At 36.2% G+C, this 17,038-nt stretch overlaps 3 protein-coding genes across 3 annotated transcripts in view; all 3 read left to right on the plus strand.

Moving 5' to 3' along the window:
- Positions 1 to 13: 13 nt before the first annotated feature.
- On the plus strand, positions 14 to 3,813 carry LOC116032892 (translocon-associated protein subunit alpha-like). Its single transcript, XM_031275632.1, has 8 exons — positions 14 to 170; positions 1,027 to 1,188; positions 1,283 to 1,333; positions 1,707 to 1,795; positions 2,512 to 2,589; positions 2,681 to 2,884; positions 3,289 to 3,369; positions 3,495 to 3,813. The coding sequence occupies exons 1-8, from the start codon at positions 110 to 112 to the stop codon at positions 3,540 to 3,542; spliced, it is 774 nt and encodes a 257-aa protein (XP_031131492.1). The 5' UTR covers positions 14 to 109; the 3' UTR covers positions 3,543 to 3,813.
- A 1,654-nt stretch (positions 3,814 to 5,467) lies between these two features.
- On the plus strand, positions 5,468 to 7,712 carry LOC116032366 (repetitive proline-rich cell wall protein 2-like). Its single transcript, XM_031274874.1, has 2 exons — positions 5,468 to 5,672; positions 5,768 to 7,712. The coding sequence occupies exons 1-2, from the start codon at positions 5,507 to 5,509 to the stop codon at positions 7,324 to 7,326; spliced, it is 1,725 nt and encodes a 574-aa protein (XP_031130734.1). The 5' UTR covers positions 5,468 to 5,506; the 3' UTR covers positions 7,327 to 7,712.
- A 1,714-nt stretch (positions 7,713 to 9,426) lies between these two features.
- LOC116032104 overlaps positions 9,427 to 17,038 on the plus strand; it is a 14,635-nt gene continuing 7,023 nt past the window's right edge. Inside the window, exons 1-21 of the mRNA XM_031274505.1 lie at positions 9,427 to 9,672; positions 9,767 to 9,940; positions 10,115 to 10,210; positions 10,598 to 10,667; positions 11,091 to 11,224; positions 11,419 to 11,556; positions 11,633 to 11,790; positions 12,408 to 12,576; positions 12,671 to 12,772; positions 12,858 to 12,935; positions 13,015 to 13,074; positions 13,158 to 13,315; positions 13,422 to 13,623; positions 13,812 to 13,931; positions 14,363 to 14,448; positions 14,560 to 14,670; positions 14,979 to 15,077; positions 15,251 to 15,333; positions 15,623 to 15,771; positions 16,017 to 16,160; positions 16,282 to 16,389. Of these exons, the coding sequence (XP_031130365.1) occupies positions 9,532 to 9,672; positions 9,767 to 9,940; positions 10,115 to 10,210; positions 10,598 to 10,667; positions 11,091 to 11,224; positions 11,419 to 11,556; positions 11,633 to 11,790; positions 12,408 to 12,576; positions 12,671 to 12,772; positions 12,858 to 12,935; positions 13,015 to 13,074; positions 13,158 to 13,315; positions 13,422 to 13,623; positions 13,812 to 13,931; positions 14,363 to 14,448; positions 14,560 to 14,670; positions 14,979 to 15,077; positions 15,251 to 15,333; positions 15,623 to 15,771; positions 16,017 to 16,160; positions 16,282 to 16,389 (2,580 nt within the window). The 5' untranslated portion in view covers positions 9,427 to 9,531. The remainder of the gene's footprint in view (positions 9,673 to 9,766; positions 9,941 to 10,114; positions 10,211 to 10,597; positions 10,668 to 11,090; positions 11,225 to 11,418; positions 11,557 to 11,632; positions 11,791 to 12,407; positions 12,577 to 12,670; positions 12,773 to 12,857; positions 12,936 to 13,014; positions 13,075 to 13,157; positions 13,316 to 13,421; positions 13,624 to 13,811; positions 13,932 to 14,362; positions 14,449 to 14,559; positions 14,671 to 14,978; positions 15,078 to 15,250; positions 15,334 to 15,622; positions 15,772 to 16,016; positions 16,161 to 16,281; positions 16,390 to 17,038) is intronic.

The following is a 17,038-nucleotide window of genomic DNA, read 5'->3' on the forward strand; positions in this document are numbered from 1 at the left end:
TTGTTCCCTTTACTTCCAGCTGTGCATTTTCTCGTCATTTCGCCAGCGCTCACATTTTTCTCATATTACTCAGTTGCGTGCCTGCCTTGGTCAACTCCTGCTCTCAGCAATGGCGATTAGGGTTTTCTCCTTCATTCTTTTTCTTCTGTTATCCTCTTCATTCCTTCAAGGTTAGATTCCAGATCCGTATAGCTTAAGCTCAAGTTTTCGGTTAAAATCCAATCTGTTTGTTTAGCTTGCAATATAAAAGATTGAAACTTTAACTTAATTGTGCTTTCTGGCCCTTTGATCTTTGAGAATGAGATTAAATTTGTAACGATCGGGTTTGATTTCGTCCAAGTTTTAATTTTTAATTGTTTCAGTTTCTTCTTAATGTCGCCTGATCCGATTTGTCATTCTTTTCATCCAGTAGCCCTGCATTAGTTTTTCTGATGATGCATTTTGATTATCTTAGTCATGTGCTCTGGTTTGCGATTTTGCTATACACGTGCTATGAAGATTCTATCAAAAGAGTGTAATCTTACTGCATGTTGGACTAGCTGCATCAGCTCTATGTTTCTCTGTTTCATAAATCGTATCACCTTTTTTGAAGGCATTTCCTTTTACTCGAAAAGGAAAATTAGGCCAATCAGTAAAGGATCAATTCCACTTAATTAGACATGTTAGTCCTAGAGAAATCTTTCTTCTAAGCAAACAATAAATGCTTTCATGGTCCCAATCTACATTTGGAAATCAAAACAAAAATTGCATTTAGTTATTTCAGTTCTTTTGCATTCAGCTAAGCGTAATTTGTGCTAGGTATCCTAAACTAGATTCTTTCTTCTTTACATTCCTAAGCATGCATTAGTTGGTCTTTGAGTTGTTTCTAGACTATGTTAACTATTTTGTGGCACTCTGCAATTTGAAAAATTATGGTATATTTTGAATTTTTTATTCCTTAGGTTGACTATGCAATAGTTTTATTCTCCTATTTGAATATCTTTCGACTCTTACCATATTCTAATAGCTTATTCCTTTACATGCTAGTTACTAGATGTGAATCAGAAGCCGGAAACGATGTAGTTGAAAGTACTGAAGAAGGAGATCTTGGAATTGTTGGTGAGGATGTCCAAGATTTTGGTGGTGGGGCTTTTGGTCCAGCTCCAGGAGTGGAAACAGTTTGTGTTTTCCCAAAAAACCCTTCTAGAGGTTAGTTTTTGTCCCTTTGCTGATCCCTGAATATGCTGTTATAGGATTTCTTTCTAGAGAAACTCACCTTTTAAATTTCTTATTTTCTTCACAGTTGTTACAGCTGGGGAGGAGAGTGAACTTTTAGTTGGAATGAAGAATGATGGTATTCTCCAATACTTTGCCCTTTATATAGTTTCTTTCTTTTTACATGCCCCCACTCTCTCAAAACTTTCCTTGTCTTTGATTCTTCTTCTCCATGGTGGCTAAATGGGCAAGCCTCCTAAGCTCTTTGTCAAGTCTCATAGTATTTGATGTTGTACACACACAATTTAATTTCTTAAAATAAAATTTTCTTGCTACTCTCCATTACTTGGTGTATATGTGTATTTTCTTACTTTCTTTCTGTTTTCCTGAACACCATTCTCTGTGGTACCTTAATGGATGACCCTCCCAAGTTATCTATTGTTTCTCATTCTATTGGTCTGCACAGAATTTTTTTTTAATATTCTTTTCTGGCTTTTGGATGATATAAACAGGGGAATCAACTTTGAAAGTTATTTCAATCCAGGCTACTCTTCATCTTCCTTTTGACCATCGCTATTTGGTTCAGAATCTCACTATTCAGGTAATTGTTGTTCTTTGACATTTCTGTATACATGTCTACAATAAGCCCATTTAGTTTAGTGCATCATTTATTTTGATAGGCAGAGAGTGAGTAATTAAATGTGTATACATGCATACTTGAGGAATTTTCTGTCACTGCTTACATCTTTGTGGCTGGAATGTACTTATGTTCATTTTCTTTATAATGTGCTATTTAAGGATATTTGTCCCTTAGTTTGTATGCAGATGGTGATACTTTAACCAATTAGTTTTCTGTGGTCAGTTTCAAGTACTAATGTAGAAGTTATAATATATAAAAATTGTCACCAGGTCTAAAAATTAGTCAAATTTTGGCATCAAGGAGTATCGCCCAAGTGTGAACTATGCACAGATAAAAAGTTTATGGTTTCTGGAACTTACTTGGACTGATATGTAGTTTGATGATTATTTTTTGCTACAGAGTGTGCTTATTTAGTGATTAGTACTTAAGAATGCCTTTTCACACCTCGCACTGTTGAGTATCAATTTTCAAGCGCACACGATGCAGAAAGCTAGCAGCTTTTATGTCAATTATCCAGAGTGAATGCTCTTTTCAATTATACTATAGTGGTGATTAGGCATGTATTTTGGGTGTAAGAGAATAGTTGTTGGAATCTTGTTAATTGGGCGAGTTTCTCATTTTCAACACTTAAATCTATAACAAGCTGTGTTTATTGTTTATATTTTTACATCTTGTAGGGTTTTAACAATGCAACAGTTCCCTCATCTGCTCAAGCAGCATTTCCATACATATTTGGTGTCAACAAATTTTTGCAGGTCAGTTTGGTTGTCCTATTTTGTCTTGAACAGTGTTTGTTTCAAAGTTTGCTTGTTTCTCCCTAAGCTCTTTCACTTTTAACTAATGCAGGCTGGTTCTTTTGATCTTGTTGGGAGCATTGTTTATGAAATAGACCAGCATCCCTACCAAAGCACATTCTACAATGGCACTATTGAAGTGACTGAGCCTGGAGGTCTTCTCAGTGTTGAGTCTGTTTTCTTGTTTTGTCTTGGAGTTGGTCTTGTTGGCCTTCTTGTATTCTGGCTTCATGGTCAGATCCAGCGCTTATCAAAGGTGATTAGATATCACTGTTAATTTGATTATACTGTCAGTAACATATTACTCCGTATATTGAACCAGCTTATGAATTGATCAATACAGAATAATCTATGCCCTGGTATAACACACCGAAGGGAATATTGCTAGTTGAAATATTCATGAGAATGCCAATAGCCTCCTAATCTTGGTCAATATAATGGCTCTTGCATAGATGCACCTTTGTCCTCTGAGCTGCGTAGTATGCTTTTCTAATTTATTGCTGGTTTTCTCAACCTGAATTTGTGCTAACAATTAATTCTTCTTCCTTGCTCTATGATCAGAATTCAGGATACAAATGTGTTGCACGTGTAGTTTATTTCCTTTTTATTTATAGAAAGGATTAAAGCTTACACCACTTTTTTTCTCCACTTGATCTGCAGAAAACTAAGAGGGCTCCAAAGGCAGCAAAGGTTGAAGTTGGAACTGGAACAAGGGATGCTTCTATGGATGAATGGCTGCAGGTTTGTGGTTCATACATTTTCACACATAAAGAAACTATTATCATTATTTATTACCATTACTCAGAGTTATAATGTTTTGATATTACATTCTGAATAATGAAAACATAACATTTTATGCTTTTCAGGGAACGGCATTTACCCAGTCACAATCCAAATCAAAGAAGAAGAACTAAAATGAGGAACTATTTTGATTAGCTTGTATGCTACAGTCTGAAGAGGAAATTTCTAAGTTAGGTGCTTGAATTTTGAGGAAAGCTGAAAAGCAGATATAGTTATTTAGATTCAAACAACCTACATCAGTGTTGTAGCTCTACTTTGGAACCTTTTCCCAACGTTTGTTAGTGCCAACTGACTTGACCTTTGAGCTAGGAAAGAAACAATTTTGTTAAACAACACCACTCATTTGACATTTCACTATTTCAGTTTCGTTTGATCTTAACTATACTTTGCCTCTTTGATTGATATGGGTTCTTAGAATTGCACCATCATGGCATGAAGCTATACTATGTTATGTTCATGTTCTTGACAGACTGACAGTATCTCAAGTGATTTCAATACTACTGCTTTGTCAATTCACCAACAGTATTTTCCCAGTTTTGTTGGTGGTATAATTTTAAAAATCCACTTTATATATAAAGTTTTACACACGACACGTATATAGCTTCTGCATCTACCATTATTACTTCTTCACATATTTATTCTCCTATAAAACCTCTCATGTCATTTATATATGAGTATATGACAAGTCTCATAAATGCTATATTTGAAAATACATAGGTGGGGGACCTCCCAGACTCCTTGCATTTCTGTGTTGCTTGAAGATAGCTTGCTGACAGATATTTAGATCGATGATCTCTAAGTCAACAATGGGTGCATCCAATTTCTAAACAATGATTGGAACCCCCGCCATGGGTGCCGACACGGATTATATATTGTTTTCAATACCTTTAATTATATATTTCGTAATCAATAAAAGTATCTTGAAAATTATAAAACGTTAACGAACACTTTTTGATTTAAACAAATATGAAATATACATCGCTGATAGAGTTGAGTGATTTGTTACATCGATTATTTTCTCTCCTAATTAATTCTAACTATATCAATCAAGCTATTAAAAACTTGAGGATGACATATAGAAATGTGACAAAGCTTGTCATGTGCGGATGTATATATATTCATGTAAAGCACACTTAATTAGTTAAATATCACTATCAGGCTAGCGATATTTTAGCATCATTTGTTATATATATTAGCCATGAATTACGGTTCGTACGTAATATGGGGTAATTGAAATTTAATTAACAAACCTAACCAAAAGAATAATAATTTAATGTAATAAAAGTTCTTACTTAAGAATAGACCAGGCCATTACTCCGTATTTCACTCCGTTGATAACTATCCTTTTTTTTTTGTTAACTTATACAACGTTAGCTTTATCGAACTTCCTTGCTGACTGAAAGGTTGCGGTTGGAATTATTGTAATGCGATAGTACGTAAATTGCAGTCACAGGGAGTGGGTATAATGGTATATATGGTACGATCATAATGCGATAGTACGTAAATTGCAGTCACAGGGAGTGGGTATATATGGTACGATCAAATATCATGTGATGATATAAATGCCAACTTTGAACTACTATACAATGTGAATTGTAATGCAAAATGAAAAGTGTATGTAAAAGAAAGTGGTAAATTATATTCATGCATGCTTATTGATCTAATATGAGCTGTGTATAGTGTATATTAACTCTGCATGGGGTGTAAAGCCCAGTATTAATGAGTGGTGGCAAGTAGGTTTGCAGATGGCTAAGGAATACAGTTGAAGGCTCATTTATTGTGGAATTGAAAATGGTCCCTTAGCTTGATGGTTCATCAGCGAAGCTTCGCTGGTTTTTGAGTGCGGTTATCTATCAATCAAATTGCTGTTCTGTGAATCATCACATTCTTGCTAGCGGAGCTTAATTAAGTCAACCTCCGTTTGAATATAATGCTCATCGACCTACCCTCATGTGAGCTCTTTAAGTGTGTGTCGGTGAGAGTTGCCCCGAAGTATAGTGAACTTCCTCATCCACACGTTATATATATCACCCCTTCATGCCTCCTCTCAATCATCAACGTAGCCTAGCTTAGCGAAATGGGGGCTCAGTCCCTTTGCCGTAGAGTCCTTCTGGGATTCTTGCTGTCATTGTTTATTGCAGGTTTTTGCTATGGTACTGATGAGAGCACAGTCCGGGTGGTTGGGTTTGGAGAATGTGCAGATTGTAAGGAGAATAACATTAAGACCAGTCAGGCATTTTCAGGTATACCATACCTATCTGATCTGTAATATTATATATAATTCAGCATTATTAATTGTATAGTGGCATGATGGTTACGTTGTAATGGTTGAGTGCAGGGCTTCGTGTAACTATTGATTGCAAGCTCGAGAATGGAGAGATGCAAAGAAAGGGAGTTGGAGAGCTAGATAAAGATGGTAAGTTTGAGGTGTCATTGCCTAAGGAAATAGTGAAGGAAGAATGCTATGCACAGCTCCACAGTGCATCTGCTGCACCTTGCCCTGCGCACAATGGCATTCAGGCCTCCAAGATTGTTGCTAAAAGGGATGGAAAGCATGCGTTGGAACCAGCTGGGAATCTGAAATTCTCAACAGCTGTTTGCCAATCGGCTTTCTTGTGGCCACACCCCAAGCTGCCACCCTTCCCTAAGTTGCATCCATGGAAGAAGCATTTCCCTAACCTTCCACCCCTCCCACCATTGAAGCACTTTGGCCACCCTTTCCCTATTCCACCAATTAGCATTCCACCCATCAAGCCACTCCCACCCAAGCCACCAATTTACTTTCCACCCATCAAGCCACTCCCACCCAAACCACCGGTTTACATTCCACCAATAAAGCCACTCCCACCCAAGGCACCAGTTTACGTTCCACCAGTAAAGCCACTCCCACCCCCTGTCCCCATCTACAAGCCTAAGCCTAAGCCACCAGTTTACGTTCCACCAGTAAAGCCACTCCCACCCCCCGTCCCCATCTACAAGCCTAAGCCTAAGCCACCGGTTTACGTTCCGCCAGTAAAGCCACTCCCACCTCCCGTTCCCATTTACAAACCAAAGCCTAAGCCACCGATTTACGTTCCGCCAGTAAAGCCACTCCCACCTCCCGTTCCCATTTACAAACCAAAGCCTAAGCCACCGGTTTATGTTCCACCAGTAAAGCCACTCCCACCTCCCGTCCCCATCTACAAGCCAAAGCCTAAGCCACCGGTTTACATTCCTCCGGTAAAGCCACTTCCACCCCCGGTCCCCATCTACAAGCCAAAACCTAAGCCGCCGGTTTATGTTCCACCTGTAGTCAAGCCATGTCCACCCACCGTCCCCATCTACAAGCCAAAGCCTAAGCCACCCATTTACATTCCACCTATAAAGCCACTCCCACCCCCAGTTCCCATCTACAAGCCAAAGCCACCAGTTTACATTCCACCAGTAAAGCCACTTCCACCCCCCGTCCCCATTTACAAGCCAAAGCCACCAGTTTACATTCCACCAGTAAAGCCACTTCCACCCCCCGTCCCCATTTACAAGCCAAAGCCACCGGTTTACATTCCACCTGTAAAGCCACTTCCACCTCCTGTCCCCATTTATAAACCAAAGCCACCAATTTACATTCCTCCAATTGTAAAGCCACTTCCACCTCCCGTTCCTATCTACAAGCCAAAACCAAAGCCACCAATTTACATTCCTCCAATAGTGAAGCCATTGCCACCTATTTACAAGCCAAAACCAAAACCACCTATTTACATTCCTCCAATAATAGTAAAACCACTTCCACCTCCGATCCCCATCTACAAACCCTTGCCTCCAATAATAAAGAAACCATGCCCACCTAAGATCCCAAGCCTTCCTCCATTCCACCATCCACTCCTCCCTCCTCTGCCTCCTCATATCCCTCACCCATAATAAAATAGTGGAATATATATTTCATGCAAGTATCAATAGTCCTGCTGGGTGCAATGCATGTAGCAGGCTTCATTTATGTTTCTTCAAGCAGTGATTAGCTAGCTTTGGTTTACGTAGTGATAATTTCCGGTTGTGCAATAAGAGGAACTCAAGGAATGGACTATATGATTGATCAATTAAAGAATGGAGTGGACGAAAGGCTAGCTAGTGGCTGGATATTATATTAGTTAAAATTGCTTTTGTTTATTTGTGGAATGAGATTGTGCCCATGTTGGTTGGTTGGCGCTGCCCATGTTTGTAAATTTCTATTAAGTGAATGCTTTTTCAGTGTATTATTACCGCAAATAATATACCACTTTCAATTGAATTTTATATTTATTCTGTAATTTTGTGTATGTGTGTACTCACAGCTTTGTTTAATTTATCTTTATAATATATATATATATGTGTGTGTGTGTGTCTAAGAGGACATTTTCAATGCAATGCCATCCCACATTCTTAGAACATTCAATGACATTCTCATGACTCAAGAATATCTAAGAGGCATTTTATTGAACACTTGATCGGTGTTCTTAAAGTCACACACCCTACTTTTCTCAAAGTCCTTGAGCTTAGACTAGGCTGTCACTCCCTAATCAGAACTCAATCATGTCAATCAACATCATCATGGTGAAGTCTCAAATTTCATTCCCAACCAATTCAAAGTCATACCATCAAACAGATAGCCTACATCATTATCTCCCTCAAAGGATAACTAATTGCACATAAGTATAATGAAAATAACACAGTATTCACAATCAACAATGAATCACATAACAAACACAAGATATATAAGATAAAAGCAATAAAGCAAGAAAGTAAATTACAAATGAAGGAAACAAAGAGAATAATAATTTACCTATTGAAAATGAATATGAAATATTTGAAATCTAATTTAAATGTTTCAATCCAAGCTTCCAAAATGTTTAGGACCATAAATCTAACCCTAATCTAACAATGGAAGGAAATGGTAAAGAGTAGCTAGAGTTCGTGTTATGTTTAGAACCGAGTTGAAAAGGCTGGAAACGAGCTTAATTACCAATAGAGAATGATAGACACTGGCATAGGCACGCCCACGGCCAAACCCTTGCCTAGAAAAGTGTATACACTGGAATGTTGGCACATGATTAGGCACAACCGGTTGACCGTGGCCAGTCATGTGCCTAGTGCAGGCAAATTCATGTGCAAGTTCTTTGATTTGTAGGCAAATTTTCACCATTGAAATATTCGAATTTGTCTAAAAGTTGTAGCTCTTCAAGTTGATTTTCTATTGGCGTAATAATCACTTGATTTGGATCTTCATACGCTAAGATATGGTCGAAATACCGAGTAGTGATCTTGTTATGCGAGAATTTCGATCAACTCTTTGATATTTTGCTCCACTTTTACCTTGTTTTGTCTATGTGATTAAAACTATCGAAAACACCACTCTTTGGCTCTTCAAGATGTGTTGTCTCCATCGTCATAACTGTTCATTGACTCTACACATGCATCAAAAATGCTTCAAAAATCAACAAATTCATCTAAATCATAAAAAATTACACCCAAACACAACGAATGAACCAGATGATAAACAATTTGGACAAAATTATAGCAAATGACAAGAAAAATAAATTTAAATGCAAGGTTAAAATACAAACATTTAAACTATTATCAATTACTTACATATCATTTGAATTAAACACATTCAAGATTAAAATGAGATTTTGATTTTTGAGAAAGTGTATTTTTTAAATGTGTTTATTTGCGTTTTTTTTTTAAAATTTAAATGCATTTTCAAATTAGTTTTGTTTAAAATAATTCAAGTTTCAAAATTTTTATATTTTTATCTAGGTCTATACAAAACCGTTCGTTCTCCACAATGTTATCCTTGCATAGAAAAAATTAGTTTAGGTAACGCTATATTAGAAAAAATGCATATATAAGCTATTTGAATGGGTAGTATAAAAAAAAGAAGAAGAAGGGGTAAAATATAATTTTATTGAATAATTAAAAAGGGTTTATGCAACATTTTCCACTTTAAAAATAAATTTCGAAGAAAAAGCGCGCGGACTAGTTGATTTACCTAGGGTTTCAACTTCCGGTTCAGGTCCCTCGCACTGAGGTAGACGAGTTGGTGAGCTTTCCGAAACAGAGTCCCGGAGAGGTGAAACACCCAGTTCTTCAATGGCGACGACTCCGAACACGAAGGACGAAGCTCCCAACACCATTAAGGTCGTTGATTCTTCACTCTGGTGGGACTCATTCTCCGTCTTGCTCACCGAACTCGAAAACATTTCGCTCTCCTCCGACATTACTTCTTCTCTGGTATAGCACTTCCTATCTCGCCAATACAAGTAAATGTGGAGTTTTAATATTCATTTCTTCGAGTTTCATTTAGTTTTGTTTTATTTAAATTTAGGAAAGGAAATTGAAAGAAAATCACCCGTGGTTCCTGGATGCAAAATCATTGTTTAAGCCACCTAATCAGAAATCAAGAGAGGCATTGGATGCCAGCGCCGTAAAGATTGATTCACGACAGATTACAATATGGCCAGAACTCAAAGAGACAGCTCTAAAAATTAGTTCTATTCTGGTAAATGTTGTTAATTGAAAATTGTTTATTTCAATGGTTAACTCCAATTTGTATTTTAGTTGCTTCTAGTAATTCTTACTATCTCTACTTGGACTCTGGTTTTAGTCTTATGCTGCTTTGCGCTCTGATATTCAGCTTATTTGTTGAAAAAGATGTATTTCTTGTTTGTCTCAGTGTTTAGATGAAGTGCAATCCTACATTCTTGTTGAAAGATCACTCAAACAGAACACTCTTGCCACTGAGGCAATAATCCATGAGCTTCCTCATTTGGTTAGTAGCAAGCAGCTCTACATCTCTGTCTGTCCATACTTTATCATGCACCTCAGCATTGTTCATTGATGAATTCCAAACCACTAGCTTTAGGTGGTGTTAATCATTGCCACTGCCAGTAAATCTGTTATGCATTATGATTCTTCCTGTTCTTTTATGAAATAATTTGAAATGAATTATCATACAGTAGGGAATTTGATATTATCTGTCTCTTAAAACTAATCAACTGACTTTGATGAACAAAATGCGTGATACCAACGTAAAGCATAATGATTGACTTGTAGACTCATTAAGATGCACATGTAGATGCATTTTGTTTATTATATGCTGAAGATATCATCAATAGTAATAGTATGTTTGACTTTTTTTCTTACTTTCACTGTCAAGGTTATTCTTCAGTATTACATTGAACGGCAGTGTTTATTGAAGTGCACACGACAGATTCTTATGCATGCTTGTAAGTGTTCCTCACTTCCTCCAAAAGCTGCAGAGTTTTTCTTTACCAGCTACATTGCCTCTGATTCTCCATGTAATGGAGAATGTGTGTCCAAAAAATCTTGGATAATGTTAGTTGCTATCATATAGACTGATGAATTGTATTGCATGATACTCATTTGATTAATCACTGCTGTGGCTTGAGAAAAGAATTAAAAGACCTTAATTATTCTATTCTATGGAGGTCCCTTTAAGGGTAAACTCCCAACTGTACAACCAATTTGACTCTGCCATTTTGAATTTTTATTTCATACACTTGGCGTTCATCTTTTGACTAACCTTAATTTGTATGCTAGTCTTCACTCAGGTGATCTGATTTTGGTGCATTTACAGAAATTTTTTGTATCTTGTTTACCTTCTCCTAATGATAGTAACTCTGGTGCAGTATATTTTGGAACAAAACCTAAAGAAGGATCTGGTATCGTGGATGAGGCACATAAGTTAATATCTGATGGACTAGAGACTAAAATGCTATCTGTTCTAGAAGACAATCTGTCCTTGAACTTTCCAGAGCCCATGGTAAGTTAAACTGTAAGTTTGAAGTTGACTTGAGATGGTTTGCACACACACATGGTTTTTACATGCATATGTTTTTGATTCTTTGGTGTGGATCAATGCTCAGATCTCCATTGATTTGTATTTGCAATTGCATGTATGGGAGTTTTGGGTTAATAATTTTCATAACTGAGAATCTACCTTGCTGTGCTTCTCAGGAAATTGACTTCTACACTTTGTGGGCTGAAGAGATACTTACTGAGGACAATCTGATCTTGGACATTCTTTTCCTTATATATTATGAGTTCTGCACTTGCAGTGGTAAACAATGGAGAAAGTTGTGTTTGCTTTATGAGGTAATTCACTACTTCCCCAGATGCTGTAGTAATCAATTTGTTTACTCTGCAATTTTAACTGCTTTCTTTATTGCAGGGTTTCATTTCTAATTCTCTTAATTTTGGGAGGTTAGCTATATCAGCGGAATCATTTTCTTCTATTTGTCATGCCAAAGTACAGCTGTTGCTTATTCTCATAGAAACTTTGAACTTGGAAAATCTTCTTCAAATGGTTCATGATGAAATTCCTTTCAGGTTATGCACAATTCTTTCCATAACCTTTTTATGTTGCAGATATTGTTGAAAGCTAAAATGCTATTAATAGCTTTAAGTGAAATTCAGGACTTATGATGGTGTTTGTTTCCTTGAAGTATGATAAAATTGAATTAGTTAAAAATGTGCATGATTTTAAAGCTTTATTCCTCAATCCCATTTTGCTGAATTGCTTTTTATTCATTTATTATTTTTGCTTAGTAATCAATCCAATAGGTGCATAAGTTTTCTTTGAATTCTTTGAGGTTCTTTTTCTTTGCTGCCGAGGAATATCCTTGTTTTGTTTGAGAACCATGTTCACAAACACCATGCTATGAGTTCTTTCTCACAATGTATGTCATTATGATTTCACATCTTCTTGCATAGATGAGATATAGCAGTTAATATCAAATTATGCTTAAATCAATAATAATAATAGTTAAAGTAAAAAAGATGAGATTGTGTAAACTAGCTTGAATGTCAGTCTGTGATTACTTCTTCCCTCCCCCCATCCATTTTTTTAGTTCTAAACATGAGTTTTAGTATTTTGGAGTTTGGCATTCTTTACAGAATTTATTCTTCAGGTTTATTTACTGAGTTCCTCATTTTTTTTTTCTCAGGCAGGGTTCTGCCACATTTTCTTTAAATGATGTTCAAGAAATTGATGCTCTGGTATCTAATCTCAATGTTTTTGAAAAGAAAGAAGCTGGTCCACTGATTCTAGCATGGGCAGTATTTCTTTGTCTTGTATCCTCACTTCCGGAAAAGGAGGAAAGTAATGTACTGATGGTATGTTGTGTCATAAGCTTGTCTGATTTGCTTGAACTATCTCCCCAATGCAATAATCTGTGTGGATAATTTTTATTGATTGGTAATATTTCAGGAGATTGATCATATTGGTTATGTTCGCCAAGCTTTTGAAGCTGCATCTTTGAGTTATTTCCTTGAAATCCTTGAAAGTGACATACTGAAGGAGGATTCAGATGTGAGTTGATATCTGTTAATGGTTCTTTATATACTTGAACTAAACCATTTACTGTATTTTTTTTTCTTTTTCTTTTTCTGCTAAGGGTCCCATTGCTGGGTTCCGAAGTGTTTTAAGAACATTCATATCAGCCTTTGTTGCTTCTTATGAGATCAATCTCCAGGTACTTGATCAATCCATGGTGCTTATAGTTATTAACCTTGCAAGTTGCAAATATTTATTATTCCTTTCTTGTGTGGCAGCTTGAGGACAATAACCTTCAACTAATATTGGAAATCCTTTGCAAAATTTATCGAGGAGAGGTTTGGGTGCATTTTTGTTTTCTTCAATTAAAGAATATTTTTTCACTTAAAACAATACTCTTGCAATTATATGGATAATGCAGGAGTCACTATGTATCCAGTTTTGGGATAGAGACAGTTTTGTTGATGGTCCTATCCGGTGTCTTCTATGTAATTTGGAGGGTGAATTTCCTTTTAGAACTGGTCAACTGTTGAGGCTTTTATCAGCACTTTGTGAAGGAGCTTGGCCTGCAGAATGTGTGTATGTTGAATCTTTATGCTCTTTCTCTTGGAACTCTTCTGGGAATCTTTTCATTTCTAGGTCTGAAGTTTGAGAGTCAATTATCTTTGTTTTTCTTTTTCAACAGGTTTAACTTTCTTGATAAATCTACTGGATTGTCATCTCTTTTTGAGATAAGTCGTGGCTCACTTGTTGATGCTGCTTCACAGAGTGTTAAGACAAGTCAGCCATTGCATGTTCCTGGTGTTGAAGGTTTGATCATTCCTAGTGGAACTCATGGTCATGTTTTGAAAATGGTTGATAGGAATATTGGCCTAGTGAGATGGGAGGTAGGTGTCAGTAGTGGTTTTATTTATTTATTTAATATATATACTAGTGTTTGCCTTGTGTTTTAAGCTCAGTTTTCTTTAAATTCTTTGTAATTGCATATGTCATGCTGCAATGGTACTAATGTGTTTTTGCATTCTAATTGAAATGAATGAAATATTGTATAACATATTATGTTGTTTTATTGCAGTATTCACAATCTGGGTTGCTTGTGCTGCTTTTACGGTTAGCCCAAGTGACACACTTGGATAGTTCTGATGAAGTCTTTGCTATTCTTGACTTACTTAGTCGAATGGTCTCCTTCAATGTGGTAATTGAATTTAACAGCTCTGTGCTGCTGGCGTAGTGTTATTGTTTTAGATACTGTTATTCTTTATGTTTTGCCTCTATTCTTTGATTTAGTGCCTCATAGAAGAAATAGAGGAATCAATATAGCTGATCTCAGCTATATTGGGACAAAGGACAAGGCTTGATCTTGCTCTATGGTCTTACATGCATCGTGTTCTAATGTAGCTTTATTGATTTTCTGTATTTGATATTTTACTGAGATCACAAACTTTTATTATTCCATCCTTCTAATTTTTGTTTAAAACATGTCTGGCCTTTTGTTTTGGTGAAATAGATGTTTAACAATGACGTGTGTGACCCATTACTGCATTCCTATTGTTTTTTTTTTCCTGAAAAATTATTTGTATTGTTTTATTGAGTATAACTGTGCCAGTAATAATCTTATATTGTTAGGCTGTCTGTTATTCTCTCATGGACTTCAGCAGATCTTTTTGCAATGAACTATGTTCTCCAAATGTGCGCTTGGAGGAAGATTTGCGGTAACAATTCGCCATGTTTTATTTTCCTCTTGATTGGATTAGCTTACTAGTGTTTTAAATTGGCTATAGAATTATATTTTATTTCTGATTGATTCCCTCATTTATCTACAGTGTTAATGTGGCTGAGATCATTTGTGGTTTGATCAAGAATTTGCCTCCTAATTCTACTGGCGTGACTCTGATGTCCATGGGTGTTGATATTTTGACAAAGATGCTAAAATGGTAATTCTTTCCACCTATGTTGGCTCTCGCTTCACTCTTTCTCACTGTTACTCTAATTGTAATTGGCTTTATATACTCTAATGGCATTATGGCATCTGAGTTTACCTTTTTGTAGTTGATTGTAAGTTTATTTTTTGGTTGTTCCAATAAGAATGCTATGAGTTATGTTCTGGAGTCTTCTAATTATAGTAACTTGCGAGGTTTCTATATCCTAATACCTTGGAGGATCTTTCTCACTAATTTGTTTTGACTATTCTGTATGCTTGTATATACATTGCAGTAACACTTTTTTTTTGGTCATATTGCAGTTCACCACATCGTGTCACTACACTGTCAGTGAAGACAAATATATTTGATGTAGCTTTTAAAACAAATCCATTTGAAGTTGGTTCAAATGGTTTGTCAAGGTGATCTAATCAAATTTACTCCTAATAGAGTTTGGGTCTTTGGGGGCCTGCAAGTGTTGTCCATAGGCTAGTTTTTAATGAGATAAAATGTGTAGATGGTCATTCCTGTGGAACTACCAATTTTCTCTTGAACAAAGTCTTTCTCCTAAAACCATTATGCAATGATTTTCCAGTGGATCGTGGCTGCTTTCTGGACGACTTGCCAAAATGCTTCTGATTGACTGTGAGCAGAACGACTGTCAGCTGACTCTTTCAGGCAAGTTACTTTTACTATTTTTTATGTCCATCAGTAACTTGTCATATACATTTACGGAATATATACTGTTTTTTTTTCATGTGTTGCTATGTGCATCTTTTTAATTATTAATAAGGGGTTCTTTGGAGCACATGGAATCAGCTCACACTACCTTGACATGCTAATCCCATATGATTATTCATATATCTAGTATGAATGAGTATTGATGATTGCGAAACACTGGGTTTACCTAATTTTATTCTATTCTTTGTGGTTTCATTATTTGACTTGGAGTGCATTGTTTTTGCAGTTCTTGATTTCACCACTGCACTTGTACAGACAGGAGCAGAAAATGATATTGTTCTTGCTCTTGTTATTTTTTCCATTCAGTATGTCCTTGTCAATCATGAGTTTTGGAAATATAAGGTGAAGCATGCTCGCTGGAAGGTGTCTCTGAAGGTAATATTCATTTCTTTTATGTTCGGATTGTCACATTCTCTGTTTTATTAATATTTATTATTAGTATTTTTCAATGGCAATTCTGAATTGATTTATACTCCATATCAAAATGCACTGAAGATTTGCAAGATATAAGATGTAAATATCACTGTTCATCACTCAAGAGAACTTATATTAGTATACCATGCTCAATTTTGTGAAACTATTTAATTTAATTTAATTTAATTTAATTTTTTCTTCTATAGGCACTGGAAGTTATCAAGAACAGCATCAGGTCTATATCATATGGTCAAATACATGGTGAGGTGATCAGGGACATTTTGCTATGTGATTCTTCAATCCACAGTGTTCTCTTTCGGCTTGTTTGTATGACAGCAGAGGGCTTGGAGGTTTTTATTTCAATTTTAATCTAGCTTTCTTATTTTTCTGCTGTCTATTGATAAGCTCAAGTTATCATAATCTGATTGTCTTCAGCTTACAACTTTTCCTCGTTCATTTGTCCTTGTCTAGAAACTTTATGTCAGTCGGCTTTATGAACTAGTGGATATTGAAGGACTACAGCAGTCAATAGTCTTCACTTTGGATATTCTTTTCAGTTTGCTGTCTGATCTCACAAAGGTATACTTTTAGATATTCATTTTGATCACTTTTATTATTCTTCAGTATAAAAGGGGTAAATATCCTCTTTTCCATGCAATCTTCTCCCTCTCCATTGCTCTTTGAATGTCTTTTCATCTTCTGGTTTTTGGATCTCTAGCAGAGTTAGGGGTGAAGTTCAGTTGTTGAAATATAGAAACCCTAAGGCGTAACCATAGTATAGCCCTAGGTGTAGCACATTCTATTTCTGTGGCCTGTTATGTCCCTATATAATCATGTTTTTGTGCTAGAATGTATCCATCACACTCTATTTCAATATTATTAATATATTCAACATTCATTTTCTTCCTTTGGTTTTCATACTTTAGCTTCCACCTAACTAGAGGGTGGTGGCTATTTGCCACCCACAAGGCTTTCATTCCCTCAATTTCAACATAGTACATTCTGGGCACCTACTATACATTGGATGAGAATGGGATTATAAAAGTTTGCCTTCGTTACTTTGTGGAGTTGAGGTGATGGCCAGGAGAAATCTTTCTAGAACATCTGCAATATCTTTGAAAACAAACTATTTTTGGCATTTTTTTGCATTAATGGAGCGACTGAGCGAGTAACTGATTTGGTCATCAATCTCTTAAACAGTTTAGAGGGAGGGGGGGGGGGGGAATAG

Source organism: Ipomoea triloba, chromosome 10 (assembly GCF_003576645.1).
Source record: "Ipomoea triloba cultivar NCNSP0323 chromosome 10, ASM357664v1".
Classification (NCBI taxonomy): domain Eukaryota; kingdom Viridiplantae; phylum Streptophyta; class Magnoliopsida; order Solanales; family Convolvulaceae; genus Ipomoea; species Ipomoea triloba.

Excerpts from the sequence above, each read along its gene's own strand:
- LOC116032892 (XM_031275632.1), top strand. The coding sequence starts at position 110 with ATGGCGATTAGGGTTTTCTCCTTCATTCTTTTTCTTCTGTTATCCTCT. Across the intron at positions 1,189-1,282 it reads CCCAAAAAACCCTTCTAGAG|TTGTTACAGCTGGGGAGGAG; the intron begins GTTAGTTTTTGT and ends TTTTCTTCACAG. Across the intron at positions 3,370-3,494 it reads CTATGGATGAATGGCTGCAG|GGAACGGCATTTACCCAGTC; the intron begins GTTTGTGGTTCA and ends TATGCTTTTCAG.
- LOC116032366 (XM_031274874.1), top strand. The coding sequence starts at position 5,507 with ATGGGGGCTCAGTCCCTTTGCCGTAGAGTCCTTCTGGGATTCTTGCTG. Across the intron at positions 5,673-5,767 it reads GACCAGTCAGGCATTTTCAG|GGCTTCGTGTAACTATTGAT; the intron begins GTATACCATACC and ends GGTTGAGTGCAG.